General features: G+C 33.6%; 1 protein-coding gene across 1 annotated transcript in view; it reads right to left on the bottom strand.

The window, feature by feature from the left end:
- Positions 1-13,914, bottom strand: part of RAD54B (RAD54 homolog B) — a 57,719-nt gene extending 43,805 nt beyond the window's left edge. The window contains exons 1-2 of the mRNA XM_030304195.1: positions 13,482-13,914; positions 9,045-9,556 (exon numbers count right to left, since the gene is read on the bottom strand). Coding sequence (XP_030160055.1) covers positions 9,045-9,556; positions 13,482-13,855 — 886 coding nt within the window. The 5' untranslated portion in view covers positions 13,856-13,914. The remainder of the gene's footprint in view (positions 1-9,044; positions 9,557-13,481) is intronic.
- Positions 13,915-21,260: the final 7,346 nt, after the last annotated feature.

Here is a 21,260-nt window from a genome sequence, read left to right as displayed (position 1 = left end):
AACCAATACACTCAAAACCATTGTTTTTCACTCTCACTATTCAATAAATTACAGGAGATAGTCAACACTTTATTACAAAACAGCTTGTGTTACATGATTTTGCCCAGGGCGCCTGGATGGCTCGGTCTTCTAAGCATCTGACTCCTGATTCCGGCTCAGGTCATGATTTTGTGAGTTGAAGCCCCATGTCAGGCTCTGTGATGACAGTGCAGAATCTGCTTGGGATTCTCACTCTCTCCCATTCTCCCTCTCAAAATGAATAAATACAACTTTTTTAAAAAATGATTTTGCCCAACTATAGGCTACTGTAAATGTTCTGAGCATGGTGAAGGTCAGCTGGGCTAAGCTATGATGACTGGTAGGTTAGTTAGGTGTATAAATGCATTTTCAACTTGCAGTATTTTCAACTTATGATGGGTTTATCAGGACATAACCCCATCATAAGTCAAGGAAGATCTGTACTCCAATCCGGCTTCCAGTCCAGTCCTCCACCAAAACTATCCTGTTAAAGGCTACTGACAAACTCCTTGCCAATAAATCCACAAGATATATTTTTAGTCCTCATCAGAGTTCTCAAAAGCATTTGACAATGTTGACTACTTCCTCCTTGAGATACTAAACCCTATTTTTACTTAGGTTAGCTTCTCTAACACATTTCAATTTTTCCTTACTTCTCTGGTTGCTTCTTCTTGAACATCTTTGCCAGTTCATCAGACTGGAGTTCTACGTCCTCTCAATGTGCCTTTCTCCTTAAATTGATACTACTACTGCATAAACCTGTATTTTTTTTCTCTAGCCCAGATCATGATTGTAGTTCTGTGTATCTGTACATAACTGCCCCTCAGACCAATCTACATGAACATCGCATCAGGCCCACTTGTCTTCTCTCCAAAAATTGCTTCTCCTGCAGTTTTCTCATTTCTCAGTAAGAGTACCACCACCCTGATTCATGCCAAAAAGTTGGAAATCATCCTTGATATCCTTTACTCTCAGTTCCATAGCCAATCAACCACAAATCCAGGTGATTCTAGATCCCACATGGCTCTCAAAGCTGTGTACTGTTTGCTTTCTCCATAACCTCTACTCTTCAAAGCACCATCTCTGATCTGGACTATTGTAGGATCTTCCCAACAGGCCTCCTGAGATGTCTTGCCACCTCTACTCCCTAAAGCCATTTTCTGTATTTACTATATTTATCTATTTTTAAATGTAGATCTCATTAATTATCCTTCTTGCTTAAAATCCATTAGTCTTAATGGTCTCTAAGAAAACATGTTACTTCTAACCTTCTACCTCTTCCTCCAACATGCTATTCCAAATTAACTTCTATTCACCCAGTCATAGACTTTAAATTTCCTGACCACCAAGCTAGATAGATCTTGCTTTATTATTTCAACATTATCTCAGCAATTAATTATGTGACAGATTACTTCCCCACTAAACTATGGAGTCCTGAGAGGAAGGGTCTATTTTGATCTTGCTCATCACCATATGCCCAGAATAATAGGTACTTTTGAAAACTGCCATTTTGAGTCAAAGTGCATTTGACTTCATACTTATAAAAATATTAAGATAGCATTATCTTAAAATTAATTTTCATGTGAAAGTAGCTTTAGGAATTAACTTTGAACTCATCTCCATTATTGACCATTTTAATTTTCATTTTTATAAGTTGTTACCTTCAGGATTATTTTCCAAGTAAACTTTATAACAAACATTTGATTCCTTGGTCACTTTTTTATGAATCATATTTTACAGATTACAGCTTTTGCAAACATTAGTTTTTATAACCATAATTTCTACCAAATGCAGTTTTGCTAAGTCGGATTTTGATTATCTAAATATTACTAAAACTGTATTACTCCATCAATTTTTTAGTCAAGAAAATTTAGCAGGTTTTAGATAACTAGTAGTTGTCATTTATTGATTTTTTTTTTTTTTTTTTTTTTTTTTTTTTTTTTTTTTTACCAACCTTGATTTTCCCCAGATAAAGTTTGGAGGTTTTTAGGATTAAGAAAAAAGACAGGATACTTGATCAGTTTTTGAACTCCAAAAAATTTTGTGGTGTGCAATTTTAGTTTTGTTTTTGTATTATTTCTACCAGTAGTAGTCAATGTACATTGAATGAAAGACTAATAATACCATTCTGCATTTTTTAAACTTGCTCTTATCTTTTATTACATTATCCAAGAAAATGTGATTCCACAGGATTGCAGTAAAACAAAGGTGAAAAGTATGTCTTCATCCAAATCAAATACCCTGTTGTATTCCCAGAGCCTAAAGAGTTGACTTGTGTCCAAGACCCTTACTGCACCAAGAAAAAAATGAATAGATAATAAACTGAGAATTCAGAAATTACTTATAATTAACTTCGAAATATCAGAAGATTCTCAGATATACCCTTTCTTTTGCAGAACAGTAGAAGGAAGACAAGAGTATGAACCAATCTGATGGGGTCTGAATTTTGAGACCCTGGACAAGCTATTTCCCATTCTATGCCAGTTCATGAATCTGTAAATGAATGTAATACTAGTACCTACCTCACAGATTTTTTTGTGGGCATTAGATTAGCTAACATATGTAAAACACTTAGAACAGTACTTGACATGTAATACATACTACCTATTAACTACCATCATCATCATCTTGTCTTTGTCCCTTTCCCATTTAGTCCCATTTTAAATACAGGTCATTAAGGCAGGAAAGAGAGAAATTCCAAAAAGAAGAATAAAGATATTGGGAATTAAACACATAAGGAACATAACCTCCTACATCTAGACTATTTGTAATACATAAAATATTAATTTGCTATGTTCCAGACTAATCACCCCCAACAATTCCACTCTAACTATAATTTTTATTTCTAAACTTGATCTGATCTATTTCCCCCTTGACCCAGTAATGTACTTTACAAATCAAGACCAAAAACAGTTGCATAAACAAAAGACTTGAATGCCTATAAGCCAGATTCACAAGGTAAGCATGATGCTTAAAACCATGCTTTGAGGGGCGCCTGGGTGGCTCAGTCGGTTAAGCGTCTGACTTTGGCTCAGGTCACGATCTCGCGGTCCGTGAGTTCGAGCCCCGCATCGGGCTCTGTGCTGACTGCTCAGAGCCTGGAGCCTGTTTCAGATTCTGTGTCTCCCTCTCTCTCTGACCCTCCCTCGTTCATGCTCTGTCTCTCTCTGTCTCAAAAATAAATAAACGTTAAAAAAAAAAAAATTTTTTTTTAAAAATAAAAATAAAAAAAAAAAAACAAAACAAAAAAAACCATGCTTTGATAAAAGAGGAAGAGGGAGATATTGTCATTTTAATATTGATAGTGAACATTATCATCTAAATGATTCCTAAGCACAGTTACTCTATAGTTGGATGGCTTAGTTATACATTTCATATACCCAAGTCTCTAATATTCTTCCTTTTCTTTCAAAAATTCCAAATACAGTTTCAATAGAGCAAATGAAATTTAAAATGTCTCATACAATCAAATTCAACAAAGAATATAAATACTCTCCCAGATTATATTTTTTGAGTTTTAAAATTACCAAAACCTACCAGAATTTTTAATATAATTAACATAGAACTGCAATATAAATTTAAGGTTTGAAACAGTTTTATTACACTAAAAAATTTACAATCATTAATATACAAGTTCCTCCGAACCAGTAATCATCCAGTTTTCTTTAATAAGAGAGATTTAATATCATCTAAATATCATTATGTATAAAATAAACCCAGAAGATATTTCTTTGCATTAAATATCATTTTCAGAATACTTTATGAGCATGACAGGGACTATACATTTCATCACATTTCTCAATACTCTTATCAAAGCATATATGCAGTAGAGGCTAAAATAGAAAAAAAAAAACTTAAATAAAACTACAATATTCCCAGATATCAAAACTACATGCTCAGCATTTTTCTGCTCAGCATTTTAAATTCATCTAAATATAAGAAAAGTTACGAATTTCAACTCTGACATTCCAATCATTGAGCATGCAAAAAAATTAAAAAAAAAAAAAAAGAAACCCATACACTATTGATGAAAGTGTAAGATGATACAATCACTTTGGGAAAAGGTCTGGCAGTTTCTTAAAAATTTAAACATATAGGTCTTCCCTAATCCAGCATCATGTCTACTAGAAATTTATACAATACTCAGAATCTTTATACATAATAGCCAAAATCTGGAAATAGGCCAAAAGTCCATCAAAAAATAATGGATACACAAACTGACATATACTTCTACAATGGAATACTACTCAACAACAAAAAGTAATGAGCTACTGATAAGAGGATGAATGAACACGAATATTAAAAACATTAAGATAGGTGCAAGAAACAAAGGGAACATAGTATATGAGTCCAATTATATAAAGTTCTAGAACAAGCAAAACTTATCTATGATTTTTGAAAAATTAGAACAATTGCCTGATGTGCCAAGGGACTGATCAGGAAAGGGGAGGAGAGAACTTTCTGGGGTGAGAATAATGTTCTAAATCTTGATAGGGATATAAGCTACACAGGTGGAGTCACCTGTCAAAACTCATCATTTAAAACTTGTATATTTCACTGTTTGCAAATCTTACTCAAAACACACACACACACACACACACACACACACACACGCGCGCACACACAAATATTGAATTCCATTTCACAATACTTACATGCTTAATTGTTTAATGGGAAAGTATTCTAAATAATTCTCCAACGTTTTAAATAGCTGTTTTATTTTATAATTTTTTAACATCTTTTTTTAAGGTTATTTATTTTGAGACAGAGAGGGAGGGAGCGCAAGTATGAGCCAGTGGGAGAGGGGCAGGAAGAGAGGGAGAGAATCCCAAGTAGGTTCAGCGCTATCAGCACAGAGTCGACACAGGGCTCAATCTCATGAACTGTGAGATCATGACCTGAGCTGAAAAGAGTTGGACGCTTAAACAACTGAGCCACCCAGGCACCCCATCGTTTTATTTTTAAAAATGAACTGATGGATGGATACACGATAAAGCAAATACGGCAAAACAATAATCGCAGAATTTAGGTGGCAGGCATATGAAGGTTTACTGCAAAATGCTTTTAACTTTTCCTATTTGAAGAGTTTCTTAATCTTTTTAAGGAGGTGAATTCACACATAATTTTAAGACATTAAAGATCTACTAACAAAGTGTAAATCTAATGATATATCTCTTTTAATTTAAATTTTGGGGCTAACTTTGGGTGGTAATTTTATTTTAATTTATATGGCTTTCCACTACTTACGAAGCAACTGAACACTAAAAATGATATAAATTCAAATTATACCTACTAGTTTTAATCAATTTAAAAAATACATAAAAATATACTGAGTCAATTTCTCAAAATCATATGCAAACATTTAATATGTCTGTTAACATTTAATTAGATTGTATGTCTTAAGAACTCACTTTTTTGTATTTAAGTATTACAACCATATTTCATCTAATTATTTTTACATATTTACCATCAAATTCACCATCAAATACTTAACTGATTTTGAGAATTTGTGGATCTTAACATCTAAAAAAAATATATTATGACATTTAGACATGGTACATTTAGTATCCACTATAAACACAATTATTTAAATAAATGTATTTCAATTGCGCCCCATCCAAAAAATTTTATCTCAGTAGTACTGAATTCTTTGTCTTATGACACATAAAGAGTACACAAATCAGTACAATGTATCACCCTGTATTTAAAAGATATGTATTAACAAAGCATTTAACTACCATCATCTACAGTATATATTAAATACAATATGTCACATTCTAAATTATTTACATGTCTATTTAAAATTTGACATTACTCTAAAAGAAGGCACATGGAAATAATTCATAGTCTAAACATTTTCACATAAATAAAGATGCAACAGGGTAGAATGAAATCTTTCAAAAATGAAATAACACTCAATGTCTCATACAAAAAAAGCCAAGTACTTAATTTGAAATTTTTAAGAAATCTAATGGTATTTTTAGAAATGAAAAGAGCTTTGTTAAGTTTTTCAGGATGCCATTATAAATCATACCTAGTTTAGAAAAATCAAGTTATAAAAGTAACAATGTATCGTTTAAGTTCATGTGGATAAGATACAAAGGTGGCTAAAATAACCTGTTATCCAAATTACTAATATACTCAATGAAAGGATATTTTGACTTAGCTTATTTTTCAAATTTAATATGCTTTTACAGAATCAAGTCTACATTTTAAAAATAAAATCACTCTTACCTATGTTTTTCAGCATTACATTTCGTAGGTAAAGTTCATGGCATTTAAGTTTTTGCAAATTACAATTAAACAAGATTGACTCAGAAAAATGCTGCAGTCAACTCACTGCAATGAATACAATTCTGGTGTTTAAATGTATATAAAAATAAAGTTTTTTCTTCTACGCAGTCCCTAAATTCTAAGGAGTCTGTCACCTGACAGAACCAAAGAAACAACAATCTTGAACAATGCTGAAGGAAAATATGACTGTAGAAGACTATTACAGGCAGCAAAAAAACTTTCAAGGGCAATTTTGTATATTAATTTGTTACCTACCACAGTGATTTTAGAACCTAACCACACACAAAACTCTCCTAGAAAACATCTCACAAATTTAATGTTGCACAGAGCAGAGTCTGGAAAACTGATCTGGCTGCACAAAGTCAACATTCAAATTGAACATTAACATCAATTCTGAGTAGCAGCATGCTAAGATTATAATATGAATTACATTACATATGGTAATATGCTTCCAATAATTTCAAAAAGTTAAAACTACTTCAAGGATGTATTTATTAAAATTATATTGTAAAAACATTAAATTAGAATTGTAAGATTCTAATCTCTTGAGTCCAGTTTAGACTTAAAGAAAAATCACAGCATAAAGATGGAAGTACTGAAAAGAGGTATCATATTATACATGCAAGGCATTTTCATAATAAAATATTTAACTCTAATAGCAGACATAAAATGCTGATGAAATTAAGCAATCTACAAACTAAAATAGTACCAGGAGAGGTTTTTTTTAATTCTATTTCAATAGCCATAACCTAAATTCTGGATTTAATTTCCTCTCACTAAATGCCCAACCCACAAATGCTATTATAATGCTAACTCAGATATCTAATTTATATCCCTCTAATTAAAAGCGTTCAATGACTACTTATTATTGTACATTCAACTGTGATTATTTAAAAACAGCATTCAGTGTCATCCATAATCTGGCACCAATCAACTTCCAAACTAATGTCCCTCAATTCACCTTCACCCACCTCCTCTTTTCAGCAAAATTTTTTTGAGAATCTAGTATGATTTAGGCATCAAGCTACATTCCAAATACTCTGTTCTAGTGGTTCTCAAACTTTAGCTTCCACCAGAATCTCTAGAGGGTTTATTATAACAGATTTCTGGATTCACCTCCAGAGTTTCTGATTCAAAAGGAAATGGATTTACATTTCTAACAAAGTTCTCTAACAAAGTGGTGGCGATGTTGCTGGTCAACGCTACTCTTGGTGAACCATTACTCTACTCCAAAGGCAACAAACTGGAAGCCAAGTGGCCGAATGAGGCCCACTCACATGTTTTGTCTATGTAGTTTTTAAAACATTTTGAATTATTTGCAAACATTTTTAAGTTGAAAATCTTCACACAAAAATGCAGATTTCTGGAGTACTGCATGTAAAAATTTTGCTGGAGCTAATAGTAGCTATTCATTTAATCCTAGTCTAGGTAACTAAGTCCTAATTGGCCCTCTCTGTATCCACTTAAAATCACCTGGCCTACCACTGTGCTTGTATTCCCTGATTCACTTCTCCCCATTCTCTAAACCTTTTCCCATGTTGTTCATTCTGACTTAAACATCCTTTTTCCGCTGTAATGAAATACTGAAATTCCACCTACCCATTTCTAAAGATTGGCTTAAAAATCCTTCCTCAACAAAGCACCAGCAAAAATATACATATTAAAAATTTCACTTAAATTTAAAATGTGCTTTCAGAATTGGGATTTTATTTCTGTAAATTCCAAAAAAGCAGTATTTACAATAATATATATTAATTCATAACTATTTTTTGCTATTTCTATGTAAAATTTTAATTTTGTTCATTAACTTTTTTACTGTGAAATAAATCTTTTTCAGAATAAGATATGAAAAATGATTACGACATTAAATCTTATAGCCAAAATATATAATAAGTCCAGACAGAGAACAATCTTATTTTGCTGGACAAAAAAGGGAAGAAGGCTAGGGGTAACTGATAGAAGTCCCCTGATTTCATAACCTATGAATCTTTAAAAGCAATTTTAATGAAATAAATACTTCTATAATTTTTTCATATGGAATATATTTTAGTGGATTTTTACTTCTATGGAGTAGCAGGGGAGAAACCTACAGAGAAATGAAAACTGAATGCTGGTCCTTGCTCTGCCATAAACAGCTCTGTTACATCAAGTCACTGAGTTCTCCAATGGACCTCAGTTTCATATCTCTAAACTGAAGAGGTGGAAAAAAGTGATTTCCAAATACCTTCCCTCTCTAAAATTCTATCACTTCTTCAAAACACAGGAAAGCATAAAAATCAATGTCATACAGACAAGCTTCTCTTATCAGGCCTGTACTGTTTCTAAATTAGACGGACTTAAAAACCTTGAACTACAGCTTTCAAAGCTCTAATTTAAAATGCTGAAGACTCAGAACTTTGAAAGAATACGTTTGTATATCTTTTTCATGTATGTTCTATTTTAATGATCAAAATAAGACATCTTTTGTAAGGCCATCAATTAAACTTCTTAGAAAAAAAATTGAAGACAAAAAAATATGTAACCATGCCAACCAATGCATACGTTTTAATATATCTCAAAAGAAAATTAAATAATTGGATAATGTCAAAAAAAAGGCCTTTTCACAATTGAGACTAACAACACTTTTTAAGAGTATATGTATCCTGCTTAGGATATTACCAAATGAAAGTAATTTGGCCAAAATTAAAATTATCAAATTGCAAGATTAAAAAAAAAATATTAGAGACTATTACATTCAGGCAGATCATGCCGTAAGCGAACTGCTTTCAACTTCTCCACTTCAATTTTTGCTCTTAGCAGCTCTTCCTCTAGCTGCTGCCTTCTTTTCAATCCATCCCTCTTCTCCTGAACGTACAATCCAAAATTTTTTTGATTTTCTAAAATTATCTGATGCTCTTCTTTCAGCATTTGCAGAATCTGAGGGTCATACCCTAACTGTGACCTAAAGTGTTCTCCACGCTCATGCCGAAAAAAATCATCTCTCCTTGGGATAGAAGATGGAGACGAGGTCATTCTCATGTCAACAGAGGAAAGTGACGGCGACAAAGATCTTTCCATAACATGTACTAATTCATGGTCTTCTCTTTGCTCTAAAATATCACTCTGTTGAGAATTTAAAACCAGTGGAGGAGGGGGCTTAATGTCTTCTTCTTGCTTCACCTCCACTGTAATAGCAACTGGATGGTGATCCAACATTACCTGTAGTGAACTCGTACCAGCCTGTGCTTCCTCATCCAAGTTTGCACTACAGCACACAAAAAAGCATTAAATGTAAATCAAATGAAGACAAGAGCATATTTATAGCATCATTTCATAATTAGTATACATCAAATTGTCAAGCTTTAGAGCTATAAAGAAAATTGTGAAACAAAAAAATTTAATCCTTGAAATTTAAAATGACTAAATTTAAAATTTCAATAATATATACATACAGCTCTCACTGCATCCTTAACTTTAAAATCAAGCTCTTAAAAGGACAAAAAATTGCAAATACTACCTAAGGCCAATGAGGTAAATAAAAAAGAAAGGCCTTTCTTAATGCTCTCAAAGAGATACCACATGTTCCCACAAGCCCGACGTTCTTAAATGGTATAAAGGGACATTTACCGCACTTTGGGCCTTGCTATTCCCACACCTTAGCCCTAGATCCCCTGCTCCTGCTCTCCTGGGCTGATCTAAAAATCACCAAGGTCCATGATTTCTAGGATAGAAGACCATACATAGATAGGAGGTACTGTCCTCCTATAGGATTTCTATATCTGTCCAAAAAAAACAAAAAAACAAAATCAAGTTTTTGTATGGCTTTGGGTATGCCCAACTATCAGAATGTTATCTATACAATTTTAGATACCATGGTGTTTATTCTTTACAGATCCTAAACCACATGACTCCGTTGGCCTTTCAGTCTTTCAACCATTGGTCAGATAAAGTTCACAGGGAAAGGTTTCATATCCACTACTGTATCCCCAGCAGAGCATAATACTGTACTTGGAACCTAGCAGGTATTTATCACATGTTGAATGATTAAACAAAAGGCATTTTTAATGAAGTATTTTTAAATGGCTTATATACTATATACTGAAAGTCTGTTAAATTTACATGTAACTTTCATAAAATACACACTTCTATCAGAGAAAACTAGTTTTAGCATAATTTAAACTGTGACATAACAATATTTGTTATGACATAAAACACAATGTATCTAAAAATTCTACTTTTTCAACAAACAAATTTCATGAGTAACATGAAGCTACTGATTAAGAATATGTAATTTTTTTCTTGGGTTTTTTTTTAATTTATGCTTCTGCCTAACTTAAAAATAAGTTATAGAGGGGAAAGGGAGTATTGGACCATTAATGAAAAAAACACTACATTCAACATGATTTAGAGAACACTTTCCAAATGATAAATAAGTAACATAGTTAAGAATGCACTCTACATGGATGATTAAAATGCTGGAATAAGTTCAAGTAGAACATGAGGAACAAAATTAAAACTCTCCATATGTCACTTACTAATGAAATTAAATTGCCAGAAATTATCAGATATTTAAGAGATACAAATGAAATAATAAAATATATAGTATGTTATGAAAAATTTGTAGATTATATAAATTCCTTACTTTTCATTCTTTTTGTCATCTTACGATTTTCAAAAGTAAAACAATACAATATCAATGTAATTCAAAGTAGTAAGTCTTCCCTTTATTAACTCTAAAACCTAGCAAGGAGGAAGGTTAAAACTACAGACAAAAATGAAACTTTTAAAAACCCACATTTAAAAACTGAGAACAAACTGAGGGTTGATGGGGGGTGGGAGGGAGGGGAGGGTGGGTGATGGGTATTGAGGAGGGCACCTTTTGGGATGAGCACTGGGTGTTGTATGGAAACTAATTTGTCAATAAATTTCATATATATAAAAATAAAAAATAAAAAAATAAAAATAAAAATAAAAACCCACATAATTGCTATTCCAAATTAGTATGTATAAAGGAGTATAAGAACCACTATTATATACAGACATTACACTCCCATGAAAATTTTAAAATGCTTTTATCAGAAATATTCATTTTCATTGAAATATTACAAGTAAGCATAACGAAGTAAAAAATAAAAAATGTTTTAGAGAAGGTCACAAATATTATAAGCAGAAGGACTTCTAAAATTTATGAATTTTGAAGGTCAAATAGACTGCAAAAACACAAACTATAATCTGATATTAGAGAAAAGTAAAAATAAAGACATATATCAATGTGTTACAGAGGTAGCCTTACAAAACGGGTATATATCTTTAAATATGTTAAATATAAGCAGTAATATTTACCTTATTAAGAATGGGAGAGTTTGGTGAGACTAACAGGCATATTTTATACTGAAGCATATATAGATTATAAACTTCTGAGAATTATGAAGATTCAAGATGATGTCAAATCAAGTAAAAGCACATTAAATATACAAATATGTTAAATAAAAATGCGAATACAGAGAAAATGGCAATGTGCACACTGACACAAGCACTTACAAGGCTTATTTCTAATAATAAATTCTTCCCTTTAAAATATGAAAAGTTGTTCTTGTTTAAATAGTGGGTTTTGTAATGTATAAATTAACAAATTCATTTATCAGAGCAATGTTGTTATCCCAAAAGATTGACTGTATGTTCACAAATAGTCATAATGTAAACAGATACTTGTATATTACTTCTCTTCTATACTCACTGTATTTTTAAAATACACCACTAATTAAAACTACAGTTTATATATGTAGTTTTCAAATTACAAAAGCCTATACTTAATACCCAAAAGGTAGTTTTATACCTGTAACACAAAAGCCACTTTGCGGGGGCAGGGGGGTGGTTAATAAGCAGTACAGTATAAAAGTCTTACTGTGGAGTTTTTTGGACACCCAGCAAATTAGGATTTAATCATTTCTCTTCACAGAGAACATTTTAAGCACTGATGAATTAATACACTGTGTATCCAAGTTCCAGATTCCCCCTGATTTTTTTTTTTTACTATGTTATCTACCAGAAATAAGCAGTGTATGATAAGAAGCTGGTCTCAAAAAAACTACCCTAATAAATTATAAAAATAACAAGTTTGGTTAAAAAGTTTTTCTCCCCTGTTTCTCTCCTAACTTCAAAAGGATTTCACAGGTAATCAATAATTTAGCTTATATAATGACTCTTCCACCAAGAAGAAAGCACTGTAAATCTTTGTTTGAAATGTCCCTCAACTCACAAGTTTACAATTTGTTTAAATAACCCTAAATGGTTCAGAAGAATGCAGCTGCCATTTTTATCTTTTGTCAGGGGTTAAAATTTGAATTAGTAATAAGATAACAGTTTTGAAGATTCCCAGTTATTCCCAGACCATAAATTTAACCAAACAACTGTTTCTAACCCTGTAAGAACTTAGTTGCTTACTCATATATTAAAATTCATAGTTTACATCTTTGCAAAATAGGAGTGCTTACCCTTCTTCCCTATATGATTCAAGATCAAAGTGAAACTACACCATTAATGAACAAAAACAACAAAAACTTTTAATTTTATTAAGTAATCTGAATCCCTAATTAGGCATTAACTCCTTGTATTTATCTTTCTTACTTTGAATATGTTGGAAAATAATTTAAACTGTCTTAGTATATACAATCATGCCATTAATAAATTTACTTAATTTTTTATTTTAGGCTTTTAGCTCAATTAATATTCACTAAGTGTAGACAGTAATAATTCATTAAAAAACAAGGGTTCTTCCATTTCTCCTGAAACTGCTAACTTTACATAAAATTGAAAATTCCAATGAAATATAATCTTAAATAAGAAAAAGATATCTCTCAGAAACTAATTAGCAATTTAAATTTTAAGCTTAAAAAGTTTATGAGGTTATGTTACAAATTTCATCCCATTTATTACTCCCTAACCTTTACTTTTAGAAACTATAGAGAGAAGGAAGGGGGAGGGGAAGACAATAAAAAGTGGCTTAAATCAAATGCAGCAGAAAAATTCCTTATAGCCTCACTTTTCTTTTTTAAGAAAGCAAAACAAAGACACTATTCATTGCTCCCGTAGTGGGGATGCTTACTATGCATATCTCTATCACAACTAAGCCAGAGCCCAATAGATAGGAGGCGCCATAATTTTCCACAAGAAAATAAAATAAAGCTTACCTTTGAATGTGGTTCCTGTCTCTTACCAGGCAAAAACTGGAAATCTGGGGAATCATCTCCATAACTTTCTTGGTTGGCTCAGAAATATTGCTTTTAAAATCTGATTGGGTCTCTTTTTGCTGCAATAGCTCCTGTTTGGCATATTCTTTGAGCCTTTTGTAAAGGGTGCGTAGGCCCTGGGCTGTTCGAGGAGGGCGATCTACTCCAACTGCATTATAGTTTACTGCTATGATATCCCAACATCTATTCTTTTCCACTATTACTGAATGTTTATTAGTGTGTTCTTCGAGAATTTTAACATATGGCTTCACAAGCTTTAGCAAATCAAGCTTTTCAGATAAGGTAAAATTGGAAGATCTAGCCTTTCCTACCATTGTTCTTTTCAAATTAAGTAGGCAGTTTCTGAAACCACCATGCAGCCTTCAGCTCTGCTCAGCTCTTTTCACAAACAGAAAAAGATCAGGCTTAACTAGGCTAGCCTCATTTAGGCCCACGCCTACAGGGGAGGGTTTATTAAAATTCCTCCAGCTTAAGCTGACGCAGGTTCAGGAAATCTGCTTAAGCCAAGCCTGACCTACATAAAGCTTCTCACTGAAGAAGACAGGAAGGCACAAGCAAAACACACTTGTGTATAAAGAGAACAGCTCGAGATAGGATTTAATACACAAAGGTCTAGAGATAAACAGGGAACACAGCTAAAAATTAGCTAATTTAGTGAGAATATCGTATTTCCACACATGTATGCCTAGCTGATAGACTGAAACTGCATTGCAGTACCACTTTAATAAAAACAAAAGAGGAACTGTTTTGTGCTATTTGTTTACAAATCCAGTAGACAGGGAAATGAAAAACTAAAGATGAGTGATGAATGTAGTGATTCCTAACAGAGCCCCTAATCACTGTTTTCTGAGCTGCTGTTCTCTTACAAAATCTGCATAATGCTGGTCCTGCTGTCAATCAGGAATTGCATATCCTCTAGCTAGTTAGGTTACACCCAGACTCAGACTTCACAGTAAAGCTAAGCTTCTCCTTCATTTACAGTCTACAGTAGCCACTACATTTTTTTCAGTTACTTATGAAAAAATTTTTGTTGAACATTAAATCTAAAAAACACTTAAAAATTATATGTTTAAAGCAATGGATTATTCTAGCTGTAACGTATGTGAATATGCTAGCCTGCTTTATCATGTGTAAAAAACACCATTCACAGTGAGAACATAATAATCATGCCTGAAGACTACACACAACAAAATGGCATTTGCTATTATTACAGAGTAGGATTTTTATTTAGCTATATTCATATAATTTGGACTATTTAAAAACGAGACACCAGGAGGCGCTTTGGGTGGCTCAGACAGTTAAATATCTCACTCGATTTAATTTCAGTTCAGGTCATGATCCCACGGTTCATGGGATCAAGCCCTGAGTCTGACTCTGCACTGGAAGTTCAGAGCCTGCTTGGGATTCTCTCTCTCTGCCCCTCCCCCACCTGCAGTATCTCTCTCTGGCTCTCAAATAAACATTAAAAAAGAGAGAAAGAGAGAGAGACTTCAGGCTCAAAATAGAGTCACTTATGTTATGTCCCATGTCACCTAATTGCAACTTAATTACAGTTTTGGCTCTTCTAAAAACGGGATTTTAAACCAATCAAGAACTATGTGATCAGCACTAGTGAGGCAATCTGCCTGACAGACCCCTGCCAGACCCTTAAGGAAAATGAACACAACCAATCCACTTTTTCCTAGGATAATTTCCTTGTTCGCACTCACTTCTGCCTATGAAAGTCATTCATTTTGTATAGTTCCTCAGAGTTCTCTTCTGTCTGTTAAATGGGATGCTAATTCATAAATCATTGAATAAAATCAATAAGACCTTCAAAACTTATTCAACTGAATGTTGTTTTTTAACAAATGTGAACAGCTAGTCTAGCCATTTGCAAGGCCACCAGGTGGAGTTTAGAATGTACTTTCTAATCCCTGTCAGAAAACATAATAAATGTATGCATAACAATTTTAACAATGTAACATAAACAAGGTAAAAAAAAAAAAAAAAAAAGCCTAGTTTCCCTTCATATTCAAGTATAGGGGCTAAGGGCAAGCTGCTCCAAAAATGGGCCACTTTGGATGAAGACTGTTTTGACTTAAAAGCAATCAAAACTCAGCAGATTCAGGAAAAGCTCTTAACCTCCCCCTCAACTGCCTAAATTTACATTGAAAAGGAGAACCTGTACCAAGAAGAAAAGCTACTAACAGATTGTTCCTTACTTAAGAAAGGTTATCTACAGTAACAGGGCAACCTTTGTTTTCCATACATATACTCTTACCTTCCTGCTAAAGGTCTTCCTCCTCTTTGTTTCCCCAGACCACTAAACCCCCTCCTTAGCTCAGGATGTTATATAAGTCTCAAATTCCCTGTCTTTGAAATCTCATGTCTGTGTGGATTCCCCGTATGCATAAAACTAAATTTGATTTTCTCCTGCTAATCTATCTCCTGTCAATTTAATTCTTAGTCCAGTGAAAAAGACCTAAAGGGCAGAAGATATTTATTCCTCCCTAACATAGCCATTAGGCAGTTTTATTGCTCAGTAAATTGCAGAAAATAGAAATGCAAATGATATTTGTCCACAGAGATGCAAACTAAAAACTGACCCACCTAACAACCTGATCAAAGGAACTCAAAGGAAACCCAAGAATACAGGATATATGCCGTCTTTAGATAATAAACTTAGTTAATTTCAGAAGAAATAACTGGCGATGTATTAAAAAATGAAATGCTGGGGCACCCGGGTGGCTCAGTCGGTTACAGTGTCCGACTTCAGCTCAGGTCATAATCTCACGGTTCGGTTCTTGAGTTCAAGCCCTACATTGGGCTCCCTGCTGTCAGCACAGAGCCCTCTTCAGATCCTCTGTTACCCCTCTCTCTAACCATTCCACGCTCATACTCTCTCAAAAATAAACAAACATTAAAAATTTTTAATAAAAAATGAAATACTAATAAAAATATGAAAAATCAATAAATCTCATAAAATTATTTCAAAAAATGTATACTAAAAATAATTTTCATCCACAAGACTGGCAAAATTCTTAAAGACTGAAAATGTCAAATAGACGATGGTGCAGGGCAAAGGGTTCTCTTTGGTACTATCATGGGAGTGTAAAACAGCATTCTGGATGGCGGTGTGAGAGTATTAATATTTCACATGTGTAAAACCTTCTAAAATTGCAGTAATCTTACTTCTCAGAATCTAACTTAGAAAAAATATTCAAATACAGGGAAGAATAAACCATTCCCTGTAATAGTATACTGTTGGAAGCAATCTAAGGGCATTTCAGGTGGGGACAATTAAAATCACTAGAATAGGGGTGCCTGGTGGCATAGTTGGGAAAGCATCCAACTCTTGATTTAGGCTCAGGTCATGATCTTGCAGTTCGTGCGTTTAGACCCCACATTAGGGTCTGTGCCTGACAGTATGGAGCCTACCTGGAATTCTCTCTCTGCTCCTCCCCACCCACCTTTCTCTCAAAATAAATAAAATTAAAAAAAAATTTTTTTTTAATCACTAGAATACATCCATAACTCTAGGCAGCACTAAAATAAAAGAGGCAGATTTTTATGTATTGACACAGAATAAGCTCCAAAATATATGGTAGGTGAAATGAGCAAGTAAAAGAAAAATACATACTATATAATCCCATTATGTTTACCAAAAACAACCAAAGCTAAATAACTGTAGATACAGAAAAAATACACACAGGAACAAAATATGTAGGCAGGCATAAACACATGTATGAAAACGTACTCCCAAAAGGTCTAGAACTCCACTGTCCAATACAGTAATGTTAAGAAAAGAAAACCACAGGCCCTAATGGTATCACTTTGACTGAGTTCCCAAACTGGGGCTTAATACCCAAACTTAACTGCAGTTTCAACCTCCCCCCAGAAATGTAGCCTTAACCAGTCAGTCAGGAAATTTTTCTTTCCACCAGTGCCAATGACTCTGTCATCTGGGTCCTCTCTCCCTCAAAGAAAGATGAGGTACTCTGCATGGTAAGACCCCTCCCCTAGAAAACAACCTTGTCAATCCTTTTCTTTTGCTAATAACTTTCTTAACCCTCCTTCCTTCCTTCTATAAAAACCTTTCATTTTATACAACTCTTTGGAGTGCCTCTCTACTAGCTAGAGGAGGTGGGGCCCAATGCATGAATTCTTTAATAAAACCAATTAGATCTTCAAACTTACTTGGCCTGATTATTTAGCAGTAGCCATGAATCATGTGTGGCTACTGAGCATTTTAAATGTTGTTAATGGAACCGAGAAAGTGAATTTTAAATTTTATTGAATTTTAATTTAAAGTTAAAAAATTTAAATTGAAGAAACATATTTTTTCCATGAAATACAACTTTACTGTTTTGGTAGGATTACATTTTACATAACCTTTTGATCCCATATACTACTATTTCTAACATTACTGACAAGAACAACCCCCTTGACCAAACTTTAGTCAGGCTCCTCTGAGCCCTCTTCTCAACTACGCTTTGGCCTTGGCAGCCTGCCAGGCCCAGATTTGGCAAGAATCTCTCCACTCTTGATACCTAACCAAATTCTTCATACCTTCACCCCGATCCTAACCAAGTTCCTCTCAGTAATTTTTCATTCACTCACTTCTATATCCTGCCCCTTGGCTATAAATCCCTGTTGTGTTGGGAATTCAATTCAATCTCTACCCTCTACTGCAATAGTTTTGAGTAAAGTCTTCTTGCTTATTTTAGTTTTCCAATACAATTTTTCTTTGACATTACACATAATCACATCACCAGTGTAGACAATGTTTCTTTCTTTCTTTTTTTTTAAAGTAATCTCTACACCTAATAAAGGGCTTAAACTCACAAACCTGAGGGTCAAGAGTCGCGTGCTCTATCAACTCAGCCACCCAGGGCCCTTCCACCAGTGTATTCAATCTTAACAAATTGATTACGTTTGAATGATTTTTTTCTATGCACTGATGTAACATTTAATGGACTTGTTTGAATATTTTATGCAGACAGTACAAATTACAGTGATATCCTGTGTAACTGTAATTGATTACTGTTCTGAAATATTTATTACAGTTTTAATTGCATTATAATTAAACTCTTTTTCTAGCCAAAAACATTTAAGAATGGACAAAATTTTTTTTTTTTTAATGTTTGTTTATTTTTGAGAGACAGAAACAGACAGAGCACAAGCAGGGGAGGAGCAGAGAGAGAGGGAGACACAGAATCCAAAACAGGCTCCAGGCTCTGAGCTGTCAGCACAGAGCCCAGTGCGGGGCTCGAACCCACAAACCGTGAGATCATGACCTGAGTTGAAGCCAGATGCTCAACCAACTGAGCCACCCAGGCACCCCAAGAATGGATAAATTTTTTAATATAAAAAGAAAATACACTACTGATGCAGAATCAAGTGGACATGCAGAAGCTAGTACTCTCACTGGAACAATAAAGAATAAAGACTGGACTAAGGCACATCACAAATTTCACAATAAACACTAAATACAATTTGATACAAGAGAACAGAAATAAGCTGTTCATTGTGTAAAAAAATTTTAGATTACAAACCAGACAATACTATGTGACACTGTCAACAAATACATAGTAAATCTAACAAGAAATTTCCTCTCAACAAACAAAAATGAAGTTTAATCATCTAAAAAAAGAATTAAATATCCAGAAACATTTTTAAATAACATATAACAAGGTGTGAGCTTGTCACTTTGGCCAGCCATAAAATGGCTTGGTTTCTTGCACAAAAAAGGAAAACCATTTCTAGATGAAGAGCTGGTGAAAAAAAACTTTATTTCAGGTATGGAAATTTTGTTTAGAACATTACGGGAAAATTTTTTTAAAGATATTTTTAGGGGTGTCTGACTGCCTCAGTCAGAAGAGCATTCAACTTTTGATCTTGGGGTCATGAGCTCAAGCCCCATGTTGAGTGCAGAGATTACCAAAAAAAACAAAAAACAATATATATTTTTAAAAGGATTAATTAAGGAAACAACAATTGTCTACAGAATACAAGACCTAACACACTGATTCAATGATTCAGTATTTTTAAAATACAAATACTTTTCTTTAGATTTAAATGAGTTGTACAATTAAAAGATAAACTTTACTATGAATATTTGGGTCACATCTTATCTCAAAGGACTTCCAAACTGATAAGAAATGCTATCAATTCATGACCAAATATTCATGGCATAGATATTTGTGTATCTTCTATATCTGTAAAAAGAAGAATTTCAGTGAGAAATGGAAAAAAAAAGTTCCACCACAACCGATCATTGCTCTCTTAGGTTAGGTTAAAACTGATTTATTGAAATTTTAAAACAAAAAACTAATGTTTTGGGGTGTCTGGCTGGCTTAGTCAATAGAGCATGCAACTCTTGATCCTGGGGTCATAAGTTCAAGCCCCGTGTTGGGTGTACAGTTTACTTTAAAAGATAATTAATTAATGACAGATAAATAAACTAATGAATGTTTTACTTATTACTTTGTTCCAGATATACTATAAAAATTTTGTACTTGATTTTCATAAGCAGACTCTAAGGAAACTATCTTGAATATAGTTGTTAAAATCATTTGGAATATGTATGCAACTGCTATGACCACTGCCAGTTTATAGAAAAAGAAACAGAACACATTTCATTTAATGATGTTTTTTTGTTCTTCACCAGTGCTCACTGGTTGAGTCACAAAGTTTTGTAAAGAATTATAGTACTGTGAACTCCAATTCAACATTTGTTTGAAACAAAAGGAATGCTTGCCAAACATTCAATAATCAAAAACGAAAAAATGATACTTTACATTTTCTTACCAATATCACAGTTATATATGAATGAGCTAAATTTGAAGCTCTGACAAAAAAGTATCTGTGACCTGGTTAGATAGGTAAGAGAATTATGTTTAAAGTGAAAATTTTCGGGGCGCCTGGATGGCTCAGTCGGTTGGGCAGCCAACTTCGGCTCAGGTCATGATCTCGCAGTCCGTGAGTTCAAGCCCAGCGTCGGGCTCTGTGCTGACAGCTCAGAGCCTGGAGCCTGTTTCGGATTCTGTGTCTCCCTCTCTCTCTCTGACCCTCCCCCATTCATGCTCTGTCTCTCTCTGTCTCAAAAATAAATAAACGTTAAAAAAAATTTTTTTTAAGTGAAAATTTTCATAATGATACAAATCAGTAAGTGACATACACATTTTTCCAACATAAATCAATGGAAAACTTTAATTGCAATTCAGAGTGATATGCAAATTGCATGCAAAAGCTATAAAATTTTTGAAAAATACTTTGTTGGGTGCCAGGGTAGCTCAGTCAGTTAAGCATCCAACTGGATCTCAGTTTAGGTCTTAATCTCACAATCATGAGTTCAAGCCCTGTGTTGGGCTCTGCACTGAGCCTGGAGCCTGCTTAAGATTCTCTCTCTCTCTCTCTCTCTCTCTCTCTCTCTCTCTCTCTCTCTCTCTCTCTCTCTCTCTCTCTCTCCCCCTCTGCTCCTCTCCCCCGCTCAGGCTCTCTCTCCAAAAATAAAAAATATTTTGTTGATATTCATAAATTTAGAGCTGCCTTTTAATTTACACAATGACCGTGTGAAATCAATGTTAATAATATTAACATTGAAAATGTGACATAGTAAATTTACTTAACTTTGACATACTTTTGGAACTGATGTGGTTTTTTTTTTTAATGTTTATTTATTTTTGAAGGAGAGAGACACAGAACATGAGCAGGGGAGGGGCAGAGAGAGAGAGA

Source organism: Lynx canadensis, chromosome F2 (genome assembly GCF_007474595.2).
Source record: "Lynx canadensis isolate LIC74 chromosome F2, mLynCan4.pri.v2, whole genome shotgun sequence".
NCBI classification, from domain to species: Eukaryota; Metazoa; Chordata; class Mammalia; order Carnivora; family Felidae; genus Lynx; species Lynx canadensis.
This window is presented reverse-complemented; position numbering and strand designations above follow the sequence as displayed.